The sequence below is a fragment of the Dama dama genome, chromosome 29, assembly GCF_033118175.1.
Source record: "Dama dama isolate Ldn47 chromosome 29, ASM3311817v1, whole genome shotgun sequence".
Taxonomy (NCBI): domain Eukaryota; kingdom Metazoa; phylum Chordata; class Mammalia; order Artiodactyla; family Cervidae; genus Dama; species Dama dama.
This window is the reverse complement of record NC_083709.1, coordinates 57,947,037-57,960,471: the sequence shown is the minus strand read 5'-3', so window position 1 is coordinate 57,960,471 and position 13,435 is coordinate 57,947,037. Positions and strand designations below refer to the sequence as shown.

General features: G+C 41.1%; 1 protein-coding gene across 1 annotated transcript in view; it reads right to left on the bottom strand.

Annotated features, from left to right (window-relative positions):
• RORB (RAR related orphan receptor B) overlaps positions 1 to 13,435 on the bottom strand; it is a 197,025-nt gene that overhangs the window by 29,822 nt on the left and 153,768 nt on the right. Inside the window, exon 4 of the mRNA XM_061132259.1 lies at positions 6,242 to 6,643. Coding sequence (XP_060988242.1) covers positions 6,242 to 6,643 — 402 coding nt within the window. The remainder of the gene's footprint in view (positions 1 to 6,241; positions 6,644 to 13,435) is intronic.

The window sequence follows — 13,435 nt, the reverse complement described above, 5'->3', positions numbered from 1 at the left end:
TGCACTGAGCATGATAGGTAAGTGACTACAACACATTACTAGGTGACCTTGGAGATTTTTTTCAGATTATTTAAGGATATCTAGAAAGATAAGGATTTGAATAAAAACCTAGGAAAGAACTACGGGCTTCCCAGGTGGTTCAGTGGTAAAAACAACCCACCTGCCAATGCAGGAGGAGGAAATGGCAACCCATTCCAGTGTTCTTGCTGGGATAATCCCGTGGGCAGAGGAGCCATGTGGGCTATAGTCCATGAGGTCGCAGAGTCAGACACAGCTGAAGCGACAGAGCATGCGCACAGGGAAGAATTACAGTGTCCTTTGTCCTGGGATGCTCTAAAATAATCATGACCATTGACTAGTTAATATAGTTGTGGCCATGGTAGAGATCCCAGAAATGTGACAAATTGAGTTGCATAGCTCAGCCCCCACACTCATGCAATTTCTTTTTTTTTTTTTCTTTTTGAGATAGAAGACGGGATTCTGGAAATAAGCAGCCTCTTGGGATGTAGTGCATGGATAGTTCACTACTCAGAGGTCTCAAGTAAATCCCTCTCAAGTAACCAAGGTCACCTGGGTAGGCCTGGGGCTCAACTAAGAACATATCTTAATCTTTTGTCCCCCTTTTTCTTTCAAGGGGGAATCAGGGAGGTGATCAGGTTGAAATGGGCCAGGGAGGACAGGTGGGTTGACCCTGAAGCTGTACTCATACAAAAGCTTACTCTTTACTTTGATTGTGCATAAACTTGGGATGGTTTGGGATTGGTCACCACACTCTCCTTGGGTAGCTCTTGGTTGTCCTTGACGTTGATTTTTTTTTTCCAAGAGCATGGGTGAAGAGAAGATGCTGGTACACACTTCTGATGTGACTGTGGTTATTAACTGTATAGTTGACAGGACCATTTCACGCATGGAAATTTTCCATGGAAACTCCCACCACAGACAGTTATTTCAGCATCATTCAGGATTGCTTGAAAGTTAAGTGAAAGTTAAGTCGCTCAGTCGTGTCCAACTCCTTGCAACCCTGGGGACTGTAGCCTACCAGGCTCCTCCATCCATGGAATTCTCCAGGCAAGAATACTGGAGTGGGTTGCCATTTCCTTCTTCAGGGGATCTTCCCGACCCAGGGATCGAACCCAGGTCTCAGGATTGCTTAGTTGCCTGTAAGTCCTTTTCTCTCCACTATTGTACCCTTCTCTTTGGGAAGTGACTGTAACAAAAGGGATATTTGTGCATAGGCCCAGAGCGTCCACCAGGAGGTGGGAGAACCATAATCCTTCAAAATCATTTAGTCTATCGGCTTTATTTTTCAGATGAAGATTCTGAGCTCCAGAGAACTGAACTAATTTTGAACAAGTTCACATGGCTAGCATGTGGAGTCAGGATTTCCTAAACTGCCTGCATAAGACCTGTGTTTGGGTGAGGGTGACAGGAGTGTCACATAATGGAAGTTCACAAGATGTCTTCCATCAAGGCAAAAAAAAGAACTAAAGACACTGGATTTTCATTTCCCTAACCTGCTTGAATGGTTTTCCTCACTGGTTTAGTCTAATGAAGTATTAGGCACTTGCTCCTAAATTGAATGCCTATGTGTGTTTGATATAGGTGCCACTAGAAGGCATAGAAAATGTATAGCTGGAGTTAAACTCTATTCTCTGTACCATTTCTCAATGAGCAGTTGAATATGCATAATAGATTTAAGCAGTTGTAAAATATTTACCTCAAAAAGCCTATGCCATTGAAAATGCTGCCTTAGACTATAGCACTTGCTTGGTATTCTTAGTAAAGAACAATGGAAACACGATCAAGTTTTATAGAATTTTCCCCAATAAAACAGCACTAGAAATATCTTCCATGTGTCTATTTAGCTTTGATAAAAAAAAGTAGTACATCACAGGGATTAGATCACCTTTAGGCCAATCCCTTTTTGTAAACTTCTCTATTAATACTCAGTTTCTGAATAGAAGAATTTGCTAAAAAGAGGTTTATTTCTATTTTCTGATGTTTAAAATTCCAGGTTTCATAAACAGAACACAAAAGGAATAGGAAAATAAATCTACAGTTAAGATTATATGGGAGGGATCAATGAATTCACATTTCATTGTCTACCTGGACAGAAAATTACTGAACAGCAAACTCAGACCATATATGTGAAAGGCAATCTATACCATTAGCATCAAAGCTAATTTGATGGATTTCGCCCCCCTCCACCCCTGTTTTTAAAAGCACATTGACTGGCTGTGTGAATTGTCTTGTTTGAGAGTCCCCCGGACTGCAAAAAGATCCAACCGGTCCATCCTAAAGGAGATCAGTCCTGGGTGTTCATTGGAAGGACTGATGCTGAAACTGAAACTCCAATACTTTGGCTACCTGATGCGAAGAGTTGACTCATTGGAAAAGACCCTGATGCTGGGAGGGATTGGGGGCAGGAGGAGAAAAGGATGACAGAGGATGAGATGGCGGGATGGCATCACTGACTCGATGGACATGGGTTTGGGTAAACTCTGGGAGTTGGTGATGGACAGGGAGGCCTGGCATGCTGTGATTCATGGGGTCACAGAGAGTCAGGCACGACTGAGTGACTGAACTGAACTGAACTGGTATCTCATAGATACACTGTCAATCATCTTTGAGCCTAAATGAGCTTTCATTAAGAGTATTAGTCCTGCAGAATCTTTCACCTCATCTGAGGGCTGTGGTGAGGGAGCTAAGGCACGACCTTCCACTTTCTTTCTCGGCTTGTTTGCCAGCCTGCCTCTAGAAAGCTTCCCCTCCCTGCCACCAACCACTGCAAAATCTCATTTGTAAAGATAAACACATCCACCATGCCAGCTTGAGATAAAATTCCTGCTAAAACCAGGTAAACCTGATTCTTAATTATTAATCTGCAGCTTCCATTTGCCCTTTTCTTAGCTAGTGAGGGGCTCCCTTTGTTTGATGGGAAGAAACATCGTTAAGAGAGGGTTTTGCTGTTACTCTGACCTGGATTCACTGGCTCACTCTGCTTTTAACAAGTTTTCTAACTTTTGAGACTCAATGTTTTCACCTGCAAAACGGATATACAAATACTTATATAACACGCATAAGAGGGTTGTTATAAGCATTAAATATATCTTGGCACCATGTAGGTGCTCAATAAAAGGTAATTACATAACTTGTAACAACTAGGAATGTTATTAGGTAATAAGGAGATGAATAACTTTATGATATAAATTATATTGATAATAACAGTGATGATGATAAGGCTTATGCAGGACAGATACTGTTCTAAGGATTTTCAAATATTGACTAATTTAAGCCACATGCACAGGTTGGGGTTATTCTCATCTTAGGTTTCCAACTGAGACTCAGCTTAGGCAAACTGACTGAAGGGAAAGTCTCAGCCAGGTTTTGAACTCAGGCTGTCCGACTGCAGAACCAAAGTTCTTAACTACCGTGCATCACTGGTGCGCTTCTGCCCACAGAGAGGGTTATGGTGCTCTAGTGAAATGAATGGAGTCTTTTAGGTGGTGCAAGAAAACACTGCGCATCACATTGTTTGGAGCTCCGGTAGGTATCTCCATCCGACGCGCGGAGGAGTTTGTGTCCACTAGATGGCGTTGCCGTTTTAACGAAATGGGAACCAAGGCAATACTTAGGCTTAAGAGCCAGCTAAATTTGAGAGCTCTCGGAGGACAATCTAATTGCATCCCTAAAAGTCTGATGGAAGAAACCTCCAAAATTTACAGCAAATCTAGAGATCTCTAAAGAATAATAGTATCTTGAAATAAGAAAAATAAATGCCAGTTTATTTTGGGGTCAATGTCTGTGTAGAAAATCTGGATGGATTTGGAGATTCTCTAGTTCAGGCCAGAAGGAAAATGACCTGGGTAGAGTTACCTGAAGTTCATGTTTTTGGCTGCAGTTCTCTTTCTATAATACCTCCTACTGATTCTAAATCGCAAAGAAACTGTGATTTAGAAATTAAATCACGAAGATTTTTGAATTCTTAGAAGTCTTTCCCTTTTCTATATGGAACAGAAGACTGCCTAACAATTGTTTCTGCTTCCGTATGTTTTAAACATGTGTTCCAAATCAGTAGCAAACTCAGGCACTCAGATACTAAGTAGGATAAAAGCAAATTATCGTGCCTAGTTCCTTTCCCTTTTAACATGTTCTCCTGGAAAGACTGAGTGACTCTACTTAAACAGATTGTCCTCTATTGATTGACAGTGCAGTTTGTGGACATTAAGCCCAGAGCAAATAGTGGGATAATGGATGAGCACAAGAACTCCAGAATCAGATAGCCTGGGATGGAAGGTGGTTTTATCCTTTAGTAATCAAAGGATATGGGCAGGTTATGAGACATCTCTGAGCCTCTGTTTCCTCATCAATAAAATGGGAATAATAGTTTTACTTACAAGATGCTTGTGAAAATTAAGTGTGTGAAGTGCCTGTGACATGGTCCCTATTTAAGGAGAGAAATCTAATGAATATTTTTGTTATCAACGCTGATGGGCAGTTTTCTACATCCCTCAGCTGTGGGGATGTTGTTACAAGGGCTTTGTCAACCACTTCTTTGCTCACTGCCATAGGCTGAATCGCTGAGAGAGAGAAATAACGTTTCAGGTTTTGTAACTGTGTCACATCACTTCTTCCTCAGCCAGATGGTAGAAGTAGCCAAGATACATATGGCATGTCCTTCGTTATGTGTTCACATCCACTTTATTTAAAACACTCGTAGGCTTTGGGCTCCTACTCACTGTTTAGACAGAGAAGGTGACTGAACACGTGGTGGATAAGTGAAAACAGCTCAGAGCTACTGAGTGCTTACCAAGTTCCAAACATGGCTCTATTTTATTATTATTATTTTTTTTGGTGGCTCTATTTTACATGTATGAACTCGTTGAATTCTTACAACAATGGTGAGAGCTATGAGCTAGTACTTTTTGCGAAACAAATAGAATAAGCAAACTGGGATTGAGAAACTTGCTTTCCAGCTCAGGTAATAGGCCACAGATCCAGGATTTGAATTCAAGTGGCCTAGAATCTTTTTTTGGGGCCTTTGTTTTTTTTTTTTTTGACCATGCCAGTGCGATCGTAGTTCCCCAACCAGGGATTGAACCTGCAGTGGAAGTTCCCCTGCAGTGGAAGAGCAGGGTCTTAATGACTAGATCACCAGGTAAGTCCGCAAGTGGCCTGGTTCTTAACTGCTCTTTTCTGCTACCTCTTAGGGAGAGATCTGAGGAGGCCTCAGACTTCTGAGCTCAACACTGCTTTCCCCTGCGCACGGAATACGGCAAAGAAGCCTGCTACAGCCACTGCCTGTGAGCTCCTCCGGGACACGGTTAACAGGCAGCTCTGTTACACAGGAGGGTAATGTGTTAAACCTATATCCAGATTTTCATGGCAATTACTGAATAAAATCAACCGATTAGACAGTTAACAGACTCTTAAGCTTAATAGGGTAAAAGAGTTGTGACGAGAGAAGACAGAGCACCTAGGCAGATGCAGTCTTGAACACCACTCCTTAGCAAGGATGCTGCTGAAGCAAGAGGGTAGTGTTGCTCAGGCGGCGGGGCCTGGGACTTGCCCCAGTGGCGCTTATTTGTTGCTCTTCTGTAACTACAGTCTTTTTTTTTTTTTTTACACTGAACTCTAGACTTTATTTGGATTCCACCAAGTTTTTCACATCCTCTTTACATTCCAGATCCAAGGTGGACTATACTCTTTATTGCCAATAATTCGGACTTTATTCTGATGTAAAATTCTCGAATTGAGATTTACAAGAGCCTTGGAGGTCTTCTGGTCTATCCTTCTGCCTCTACACAGAAGGAAACTGACGTTTGTCCCCAGTTATCTTAGCAAGTTGGAGCCCTGTTCATTCACTTTCTTCTACATACTGCTTCCATATCCCTTAGCTATTTCACTTTTAATAGCATCACTTTGAACACTTGCTGAAATTTTGTTTATACCAATAACATTTTTCCTTCAGTGATGAACCCAAATCCAACAGATAGCATCTGTTCTTTACAGATAGCATCTATTTATAATTCCTTCTTTCTTCCTTTGCTTGAAATAAACTTTTATGGGCCTTGGGAACAATGACAGTTATTAGACTATATTTTAAAATCAATTCGTTTTCTCGTTAGAAGTCATGAAAGCAAGTGATTCACCTTAGACCTAAGAAAATGATCTTACTAAATAGGACCAAGGCCACTTCAAAGCAGAATTTCCAAAAATGCGCTGGAAGATGTCCACTTACCGATTTCGCTCATTGTTATCCCTGGCGCTAACTGCCCGTTGTTGAAAGAGCTATAGGTAAACAGGTTGGGTACGGATGTGAGGTCATAGATAGGTTCTTGCTTTATCTGCTTGATCCCAGTCATGTCAAGTCCTGACTGATCGGGGGACGGCTGGCCGGAGTCCACGTTGTAGTATCCCTCGGACTTGGGCAGGTCGATGACGGGCCCATTGGCGTATGTGCCGCTGGCCTCGTTGCTCAGGGGGCCGAGGCCGTTGCTGAGGCCGCCGCCGTACACCCGGGCGAGGGCCTCCGCCTCCCCGCCCTGCTGCTGCCGCTGCTCCTGCAGCCGCTGCTGGTGCTTCTGCACCTCGGCATACAGGCTGTCTCTCTGCTTCTTGGACATCCTCCCGAACTTCACAGCTGGCGGGAGACAAAAGTCGAAAACGGCACTTGTGGGTATCTCTCTCCTTAACCACTGGGAGTTCAAGAGCTCACGATGACTGTCTCACCACCATAAAATGCACAGAGTCCAAGTCCCGTCGCCCCTGAGTCCCTTGGTTTACACTCCACATTTGATGAAAGGTTATATTCAGGGCTGTCTGTAATGGTTTATGTGTATAAACTAAGTCTAAGCTAGGGAGAAATTGAAATACTCATAGATGTATTTCCCATTGCCATGAAGTTAGAAGGCACGCTTCCTTGTTCTTTCTTACTTGTGGGGAAAACAAAATTCACAAAAATCTCAAACTACCACATACTATCTATTCAAATGTCAACCAACACTCATCATTAACTTCCCTCCTAAGTGTTAGGATTTCTGGATTGTCAGCTAAGACCCTATAATTTCACTATTTTCTAAATAGCAGGTTGGGTAAGACCAAGGATGTAGAACTGGGTGAGAAACATGATTTTAAGTAAGCCACATCATTTGCCTTCACTTCTCTACATCCGAGTCTCTATTTCTGCTTTGCAAATAAGTACATCTGTATCATTTTTCTACATAGGAGCATTATTACATAATATTTGCTTTTTTTCTTTCTGACTGACTTCACTCTGTATGACAATCCCTAGGTCCATCCCTGTCTCTACAAATGGCACAATTTGGTTCCTTTTAATGGCTGAGTAATATTCCGTTGTATATATGTACCACATCATCTTTATCTATTCCTTTGTTGATGGAAATTTAGGTTGCGTCCATGTCCTGGCTATTGTAAATACTGCTGCAATTGTAGCATCTCTTTTTAAACCCTTTTCCAAACCTCCTTGATTTAGATTTCTATACTCTGTAGGTGAAATGGGCTTCCCTGGTAGCTCAGCTGGTAAAGAATCTGCTTGCAATGCAGGAGACCCCAGTTTGATTCCTGGGTCGGGAAGATCCCTGGAGAAGGGATGTCTGCTCCAGTATTCTTGGGCTTCCCTGGTGGCTCAGATGGTAAAGAATCTGCCTGAAGTGCGGGAGACCTGGGTCCGATCCCTGGGTTGGGAAGATCTCCTTGAGGAGGGCATGGCAAACTACTCCAGTATTCTTGCCTGGAGAATCCCCAAGAACAGAGGAGCCTGAGCAACTAAGCAAGCTGGGTGAAACAGATATTGTAGCGGATCAGCTGCTTTAACACCCCTGATGCTTTTTGCCTATTTGCCTTCTCTTTCTCATATAAATTTGCGATGCCCTTACATTCTGTGCAGGCATCCTGCTCCACCCCTTTGGCTCAGGGTCATGCTCTGGGCCCATGGGATACTGATGTATGTAAGCTTTCCTGGTGACTCAGGGGGTAAAGAATCTCTCTGCAATGTGGGAAACTTGGGTTTGATCCCTGGGTTGGGAAGATCCCCTGGAGGAGGACCTGGCAACCCACTCCAGTATTCTAGCCTGGAGAATCCCCATGGACAGAGGAACCTGGCGGGCTACAGTCCATGGGGTCACAAAGAGTTGGACACGACTGAGTGACTAAGCAGACACACGCACGGAGGGCTTCCCTGGTGGCTCAGTGGTGAGGAATCTGCCTACAGTGCAGGAGTCACAGCGGACACAGGTTCGAGCCCTGGGTCACCAAGATCCTATGGCGGAGGGCACGGCAACCCACTCCAGTATTCTTGCCTGGAGAATCCCCATAGACAGAGGAGCCTGGCAGGCTACAGTCCATGGGGTTGCAAAGAGTCAGACATGACTGAAACGACTTGGCACGCACGCACACACACAACACAAACAGAGGCTTAAACAGTGCTTGTGTGATTGAGTGCCTAAGCTAGTCTGCTGGAGGATAAGAGATGCGAAACAGGACAGAGCCATCTCAGTCAAAGCCAACTACGCTTCCTAATTGTAGAACTAACCTGCAGCTGATAAAAAGATGTGGGAATGAACCCAGACAAGACCCTACATTTAACAATTTTAGGTTCAGAATTCTGCTGTTATGCCTCTTCCAAAAAACTGACTTACCAAGTCATTGAACAACTTAAATATTTTCAAAGAAAAAACTTAAAGTTCCACTACATTTTGAAATTATCAGTCTTCATCCTAAATCAAGGACTTTGCTGACAATGGCTTCAATATTAGTTTAGAATAAATGTTGCATTCATTTCAGAAACACGGATGAGCCAGTTTTTCAGTTTTATGTTCCTTTCTATAGTAAGTGGTGACATATTTGGGAAAAAAAATTACAGCACTTGCCAAAATAAACTTACTGAACTTCCCTGATAAATAAAGAATTCCTTCTCACTATTTGTAAATATATTTATTGTATTCATAGGCTTATTTTTAGCAAAGGCTATATTACTATTATATATTTACAAGCAATAGCATTCTTCTTTCCACTACCCATTAATCAGTACAGCACGTGTTTTAAGTGTTTGCCCCTCTCAAATTTGAATTATTCTGTTAATGAGATTCACTTGAGTATGGAGGCAGCCACTTGTTAAACTGCTAGCTCTCAAAGAAACTAGCACAGTTCTGTATACATTGCAAGTGCTTCATAAATATTCAACAATGATAGTATTTGCTTGTGATGTGCTCTTAAACCTGATTTTGATCCCACAGTAGCAAAGAACTTTACGCAAATGTCTTGGAAACGTTTTCAGGTCTATTTGAAATGGCAGGATTTGAAATGGAATGTAAGTTTTTGGAGTAATTATAAAACAAAGTTGCAAACTCTGGGAGATAGTGAAGGACAGGGAAGACTGGTGTGCTGCAGCCCATGGGGTCACAAAGAGTCAGACACAACTTAGTGACTAAACAACAACGATAAAACGAAGCCGCTGCTTCTTCAAAGATTATTGCTTCCTACCACACAACTAGACACAAGTTTTTTTGTTTCAAGAGGAATTCAGTTGTTGAACTATCATCTATGACTTTCCATAGTCATTTTAAAAATTATTTTATCTTTGGCTGTAAAGCTCTTTATGTTTATATCACACTACTTATCAAGGAAACTGGTCTTAATTTAACATTTAAATGTCAAGGATATGCCTTTTTTTATAGTGCTTTAAGATTTGTAGAAATAATCCAATTCCGTCTACCAAAAGCTAGTTATAATTTTGAAATATTCTTTCTCATCCTCCTCAGGTTCTACTTCAATAGAGCATCCTGTGATAATGGAATGTTCCCTGTGCTTTTGAGTGTGGTAGTCACAAGCTACATGTGGCTTTTGAGCACCTGAAATATAGCTAGTATGACTAAAGAACTGAATTTTGAATTTTATTTAATTTTTAAAAAATTCATTTGAAAAAAATTTTAATTGGAGGATAATTGCTTTCCAATGAATGTCGTGTTGGTTTCTGCCATATAACAATGTGAATCAGCCATAATTATGTATATGTTCCCTCCTTCTTGAACCTCCCTCCCACCCCTCACCCCATTCCACCCCCTAGGTTGTCACAGAGCACTGGGGTGAGCTCCCTGTTTTACATATGAGCTATCTGATTTACATAAGGTAATATATATGTTCCAATGCTACTTTCTCAGTTTGTCCCACTGCTCCTTCCCCTGCTGTGTCCACAAGTCTAAATTTTATTTAATTTTAACAAATCTAAATTTAAATAGTGACATGCGGATTGGACATATTGGACAATACCATGCTGGATAAGAAGAAGCCAAACCTGTGATACCTGCCCCTGTAGGCAGTTTTCATGTTTTCATAGAGACATGCCATTTGGAGGACACATACTTAATTATTGCAAGGTAATTACCATGTTTTCCTTTTGGGGTGCAGTTTCTTCCTACTGATACAAAAACTTTTTCTGTATATTTTTTGAAAAGTAGTACTAATACAACTGGAAATAGTTTACATGGAAGATTCCTGTAGCTAACATTTGTGAAGGGTCCAGTTATAAAAGAAATAAATACAATGGTGGAGAAGATTCCGTGGGTTATATACATGCCATCACTTCACACATACATGTACATGCAATACCTTCACCCTTTAATACACATAAACACTTCTATGTTTGCCAAGTGGATTTGACTTTTGATTCTTTGCCAATGCTAAATTTGAGCAAATGTGTTACTGATGAGTTTGTCATCTACTCATATACCTGCTGTGGCTAATCTACCACTATAGAAGCTGAAGTTCAGGAGAAAATGAAAGTCCAGTGGAGTCAACAGTTATATCAAGTTGTCTGCTAGTAGTCAAGTTGTTTCAGTGACCAGCTATAGTGAAGTAAATACTCTTGGAGACAGGTATAACTTATAGAAAGCAAATGCCAAGACATCAAAATGAAGATGCCACTTTATGTCTGAGGGAAGCTGAATGGGGTGTTATGTTGAAAGAAGTTTGATGCGAGACAATTTACTATGGCTGCTGGTACTACTGCTACAGCACTTTGAAAATGCTTGCTTCATCTGCAGAAGGTAGCTATAATAAATTAGTGGCAGGAGACATTCCACCTCTCATTCTTGAGTGCTTATAGACATGGTTAATCAACCATAACCTCAGGACTTTGTAATTCTTTGATTCCACATACTAGGCATTATTAATCAATAGGAGATAAACCCTATTTAGCTTCCCAGGTATTGAACTTGACACACGTGTGTGGGCTAAGTCATGTGCGACTCTTCGCGATCCCCTGAACTGTAGCCTTCCAGGCTCCTCTGTCCATAGGCTTTTCCAGGCAAGAAATACTGACATTTTTGCCATCTCCTACTCCAGGGGACCTTCCTGACCCAGGGATCAAACCCACGTCTCCTGTGTCTCCTGCACTGGCAGACTGATTCTTTACCACTGTGCCACCTGGGAAGTCCATTCCCAAGTATTAGTGTGACTTACTTAGTTTATAAAGTACCCTTTATATTCAAGGCTTATAACAAACTTCCTCTCTACAAATGATAAAGAAGAATTTACTTTCTCTTAGAAAGAATAATTTTTTCCTTCTGTTGTACTTCCTTCTCCTCATTCCCAACCACTTCTATCACTCCTTAGTATTTCTTCTCATCATCAGTTTGGCATAAGACATGTTTAGGAGGCAATTTGGAAGATGTTCCTGGAAGCCTCAGGATTGTTTCTAGACTTAAAATCAAGAAGGATCATTATTCTTAATCCTCAGCATCCTTAGGTACCGTATTGCTTTTACTTGCATAGAAGTTTATGCTGCAGTAAATTTCTTCCCCCTTGAGAAGGAATTGTGGCTCTAGCCATAAACAATCCTTCCCCTACCAATATATTTCTTTTATGTTGTGAGATTCAGATAATCTCTTAGATTTTGTAGGCTGATGTCACTAAATCTGCATTGGACCAAATACCCACCCCTTGCCCATGATTCTGCTCACCAGCCCACACCAATGTGATCTCTCATTCCAAAAACATACTTCCTTTTACTGTGGGAAGAAGCACCCTTTCTCAATGGGTTGGTCTCTCTGTATAATTGTTAATGGAGCTTTTCAGATACCGTCAATTATTATGCCACCTCCAAATTATAAAAATGAAGTACAAAATCATCAACTCAAGTTCCCACAGAATTTGACTAAATAAATTCTGAAAATCATTTAACCCCTACCTTACACTTTCTTCCTTTAGTAATGTATAAGTACACAGGGCTACAAATTGACCCTAAAGAGTAAATGTATGTGATTAGCAAATTTAGAAAAACAGACGAAAAGATCAGCTAATAGAAAAGTTTTTGAAACTTAATCTCTGTAGCTCTAGAAGCTACCTATAAACTGAAGGGCTCAAGATCAGATTCTTTTTATTTTTTGAGTCAAATATATCTTATTGGGATACTTTTGTCCAAGACAAATTTAGGTGAGCTGGAAATTAGAGAAATGGTAAGAAAAATTCAAGATGTAACTATCTGGAGAATGCAAGCTAAGAAGTAAACAGTGTATATGTTTAAGTATCTTCTAAGCAGAGCTAAATTTATCCAAATGACCAAAAGGCCTGAATTTATTTAATAGCTTATAAATCCCTTTATACTAAGAGACAGCAAAGGCAATTAGCTAAATTTCTTTAAAATCTAGAAATATTTCTTTTTCTTTTTTTGTCCATACCACCTCGAACTTCATTAGAGGACGTGTGACCAGAGACACAGAAATCACAATGATTCACATAGAGAGAATAAGTATCAGGGACTTTGTCTGTGTCTCAGGCTCTACATAAAAAGTATTTTCATGATTCATTCAGCAAACACTTAGGTGCCTGCTTTTAATGAGATCCTGAAGATTCAGTGGGGACTAGACAGAAATGACCCCAGGACTCAGGGCTGTTCATAATCCAATATAGGAGTGCTATGGCCAGTGTCAGTGTGGAATTTGTTTAGCTGAATACTTAAAAATGGAAGCAAAGCTAGATGAAATTCTTTGTGTGAGCTTATTTGTCCTCTTTCATTAATCTAAGAAGGTGCCAAGCCACCCATTTGGGTTGGGTGTGATGATAAAGTGCACACTTGAGTCTATTCTGAGAAGGACACCATCTACACAACGCTTCTAAGACATAGAGTTCTGCTACAGCCTCTGCTATCTTCATCTGAATAGGCCACATTCTTTGATGGAGCTTTTGGGCTTCCTATGGAAGCAAGTTTTGTTCCTTAGCATCTCCACAAAATAAGCAACTTGTGCACTAGTCAGATTTACCCAAGTGGTCCAGGTCTGCCTGGAACTTTCCAGTTTTAGCTCAGAAAATCTCACATCCCAGGAAATCCCTCATTCACAGAGAAACCTGGAGAAGTGGTCACCTTTCACTCTATGTGGCTTTCACCTAATCTAGTTAGCACAGGTTGCTCGGTGAG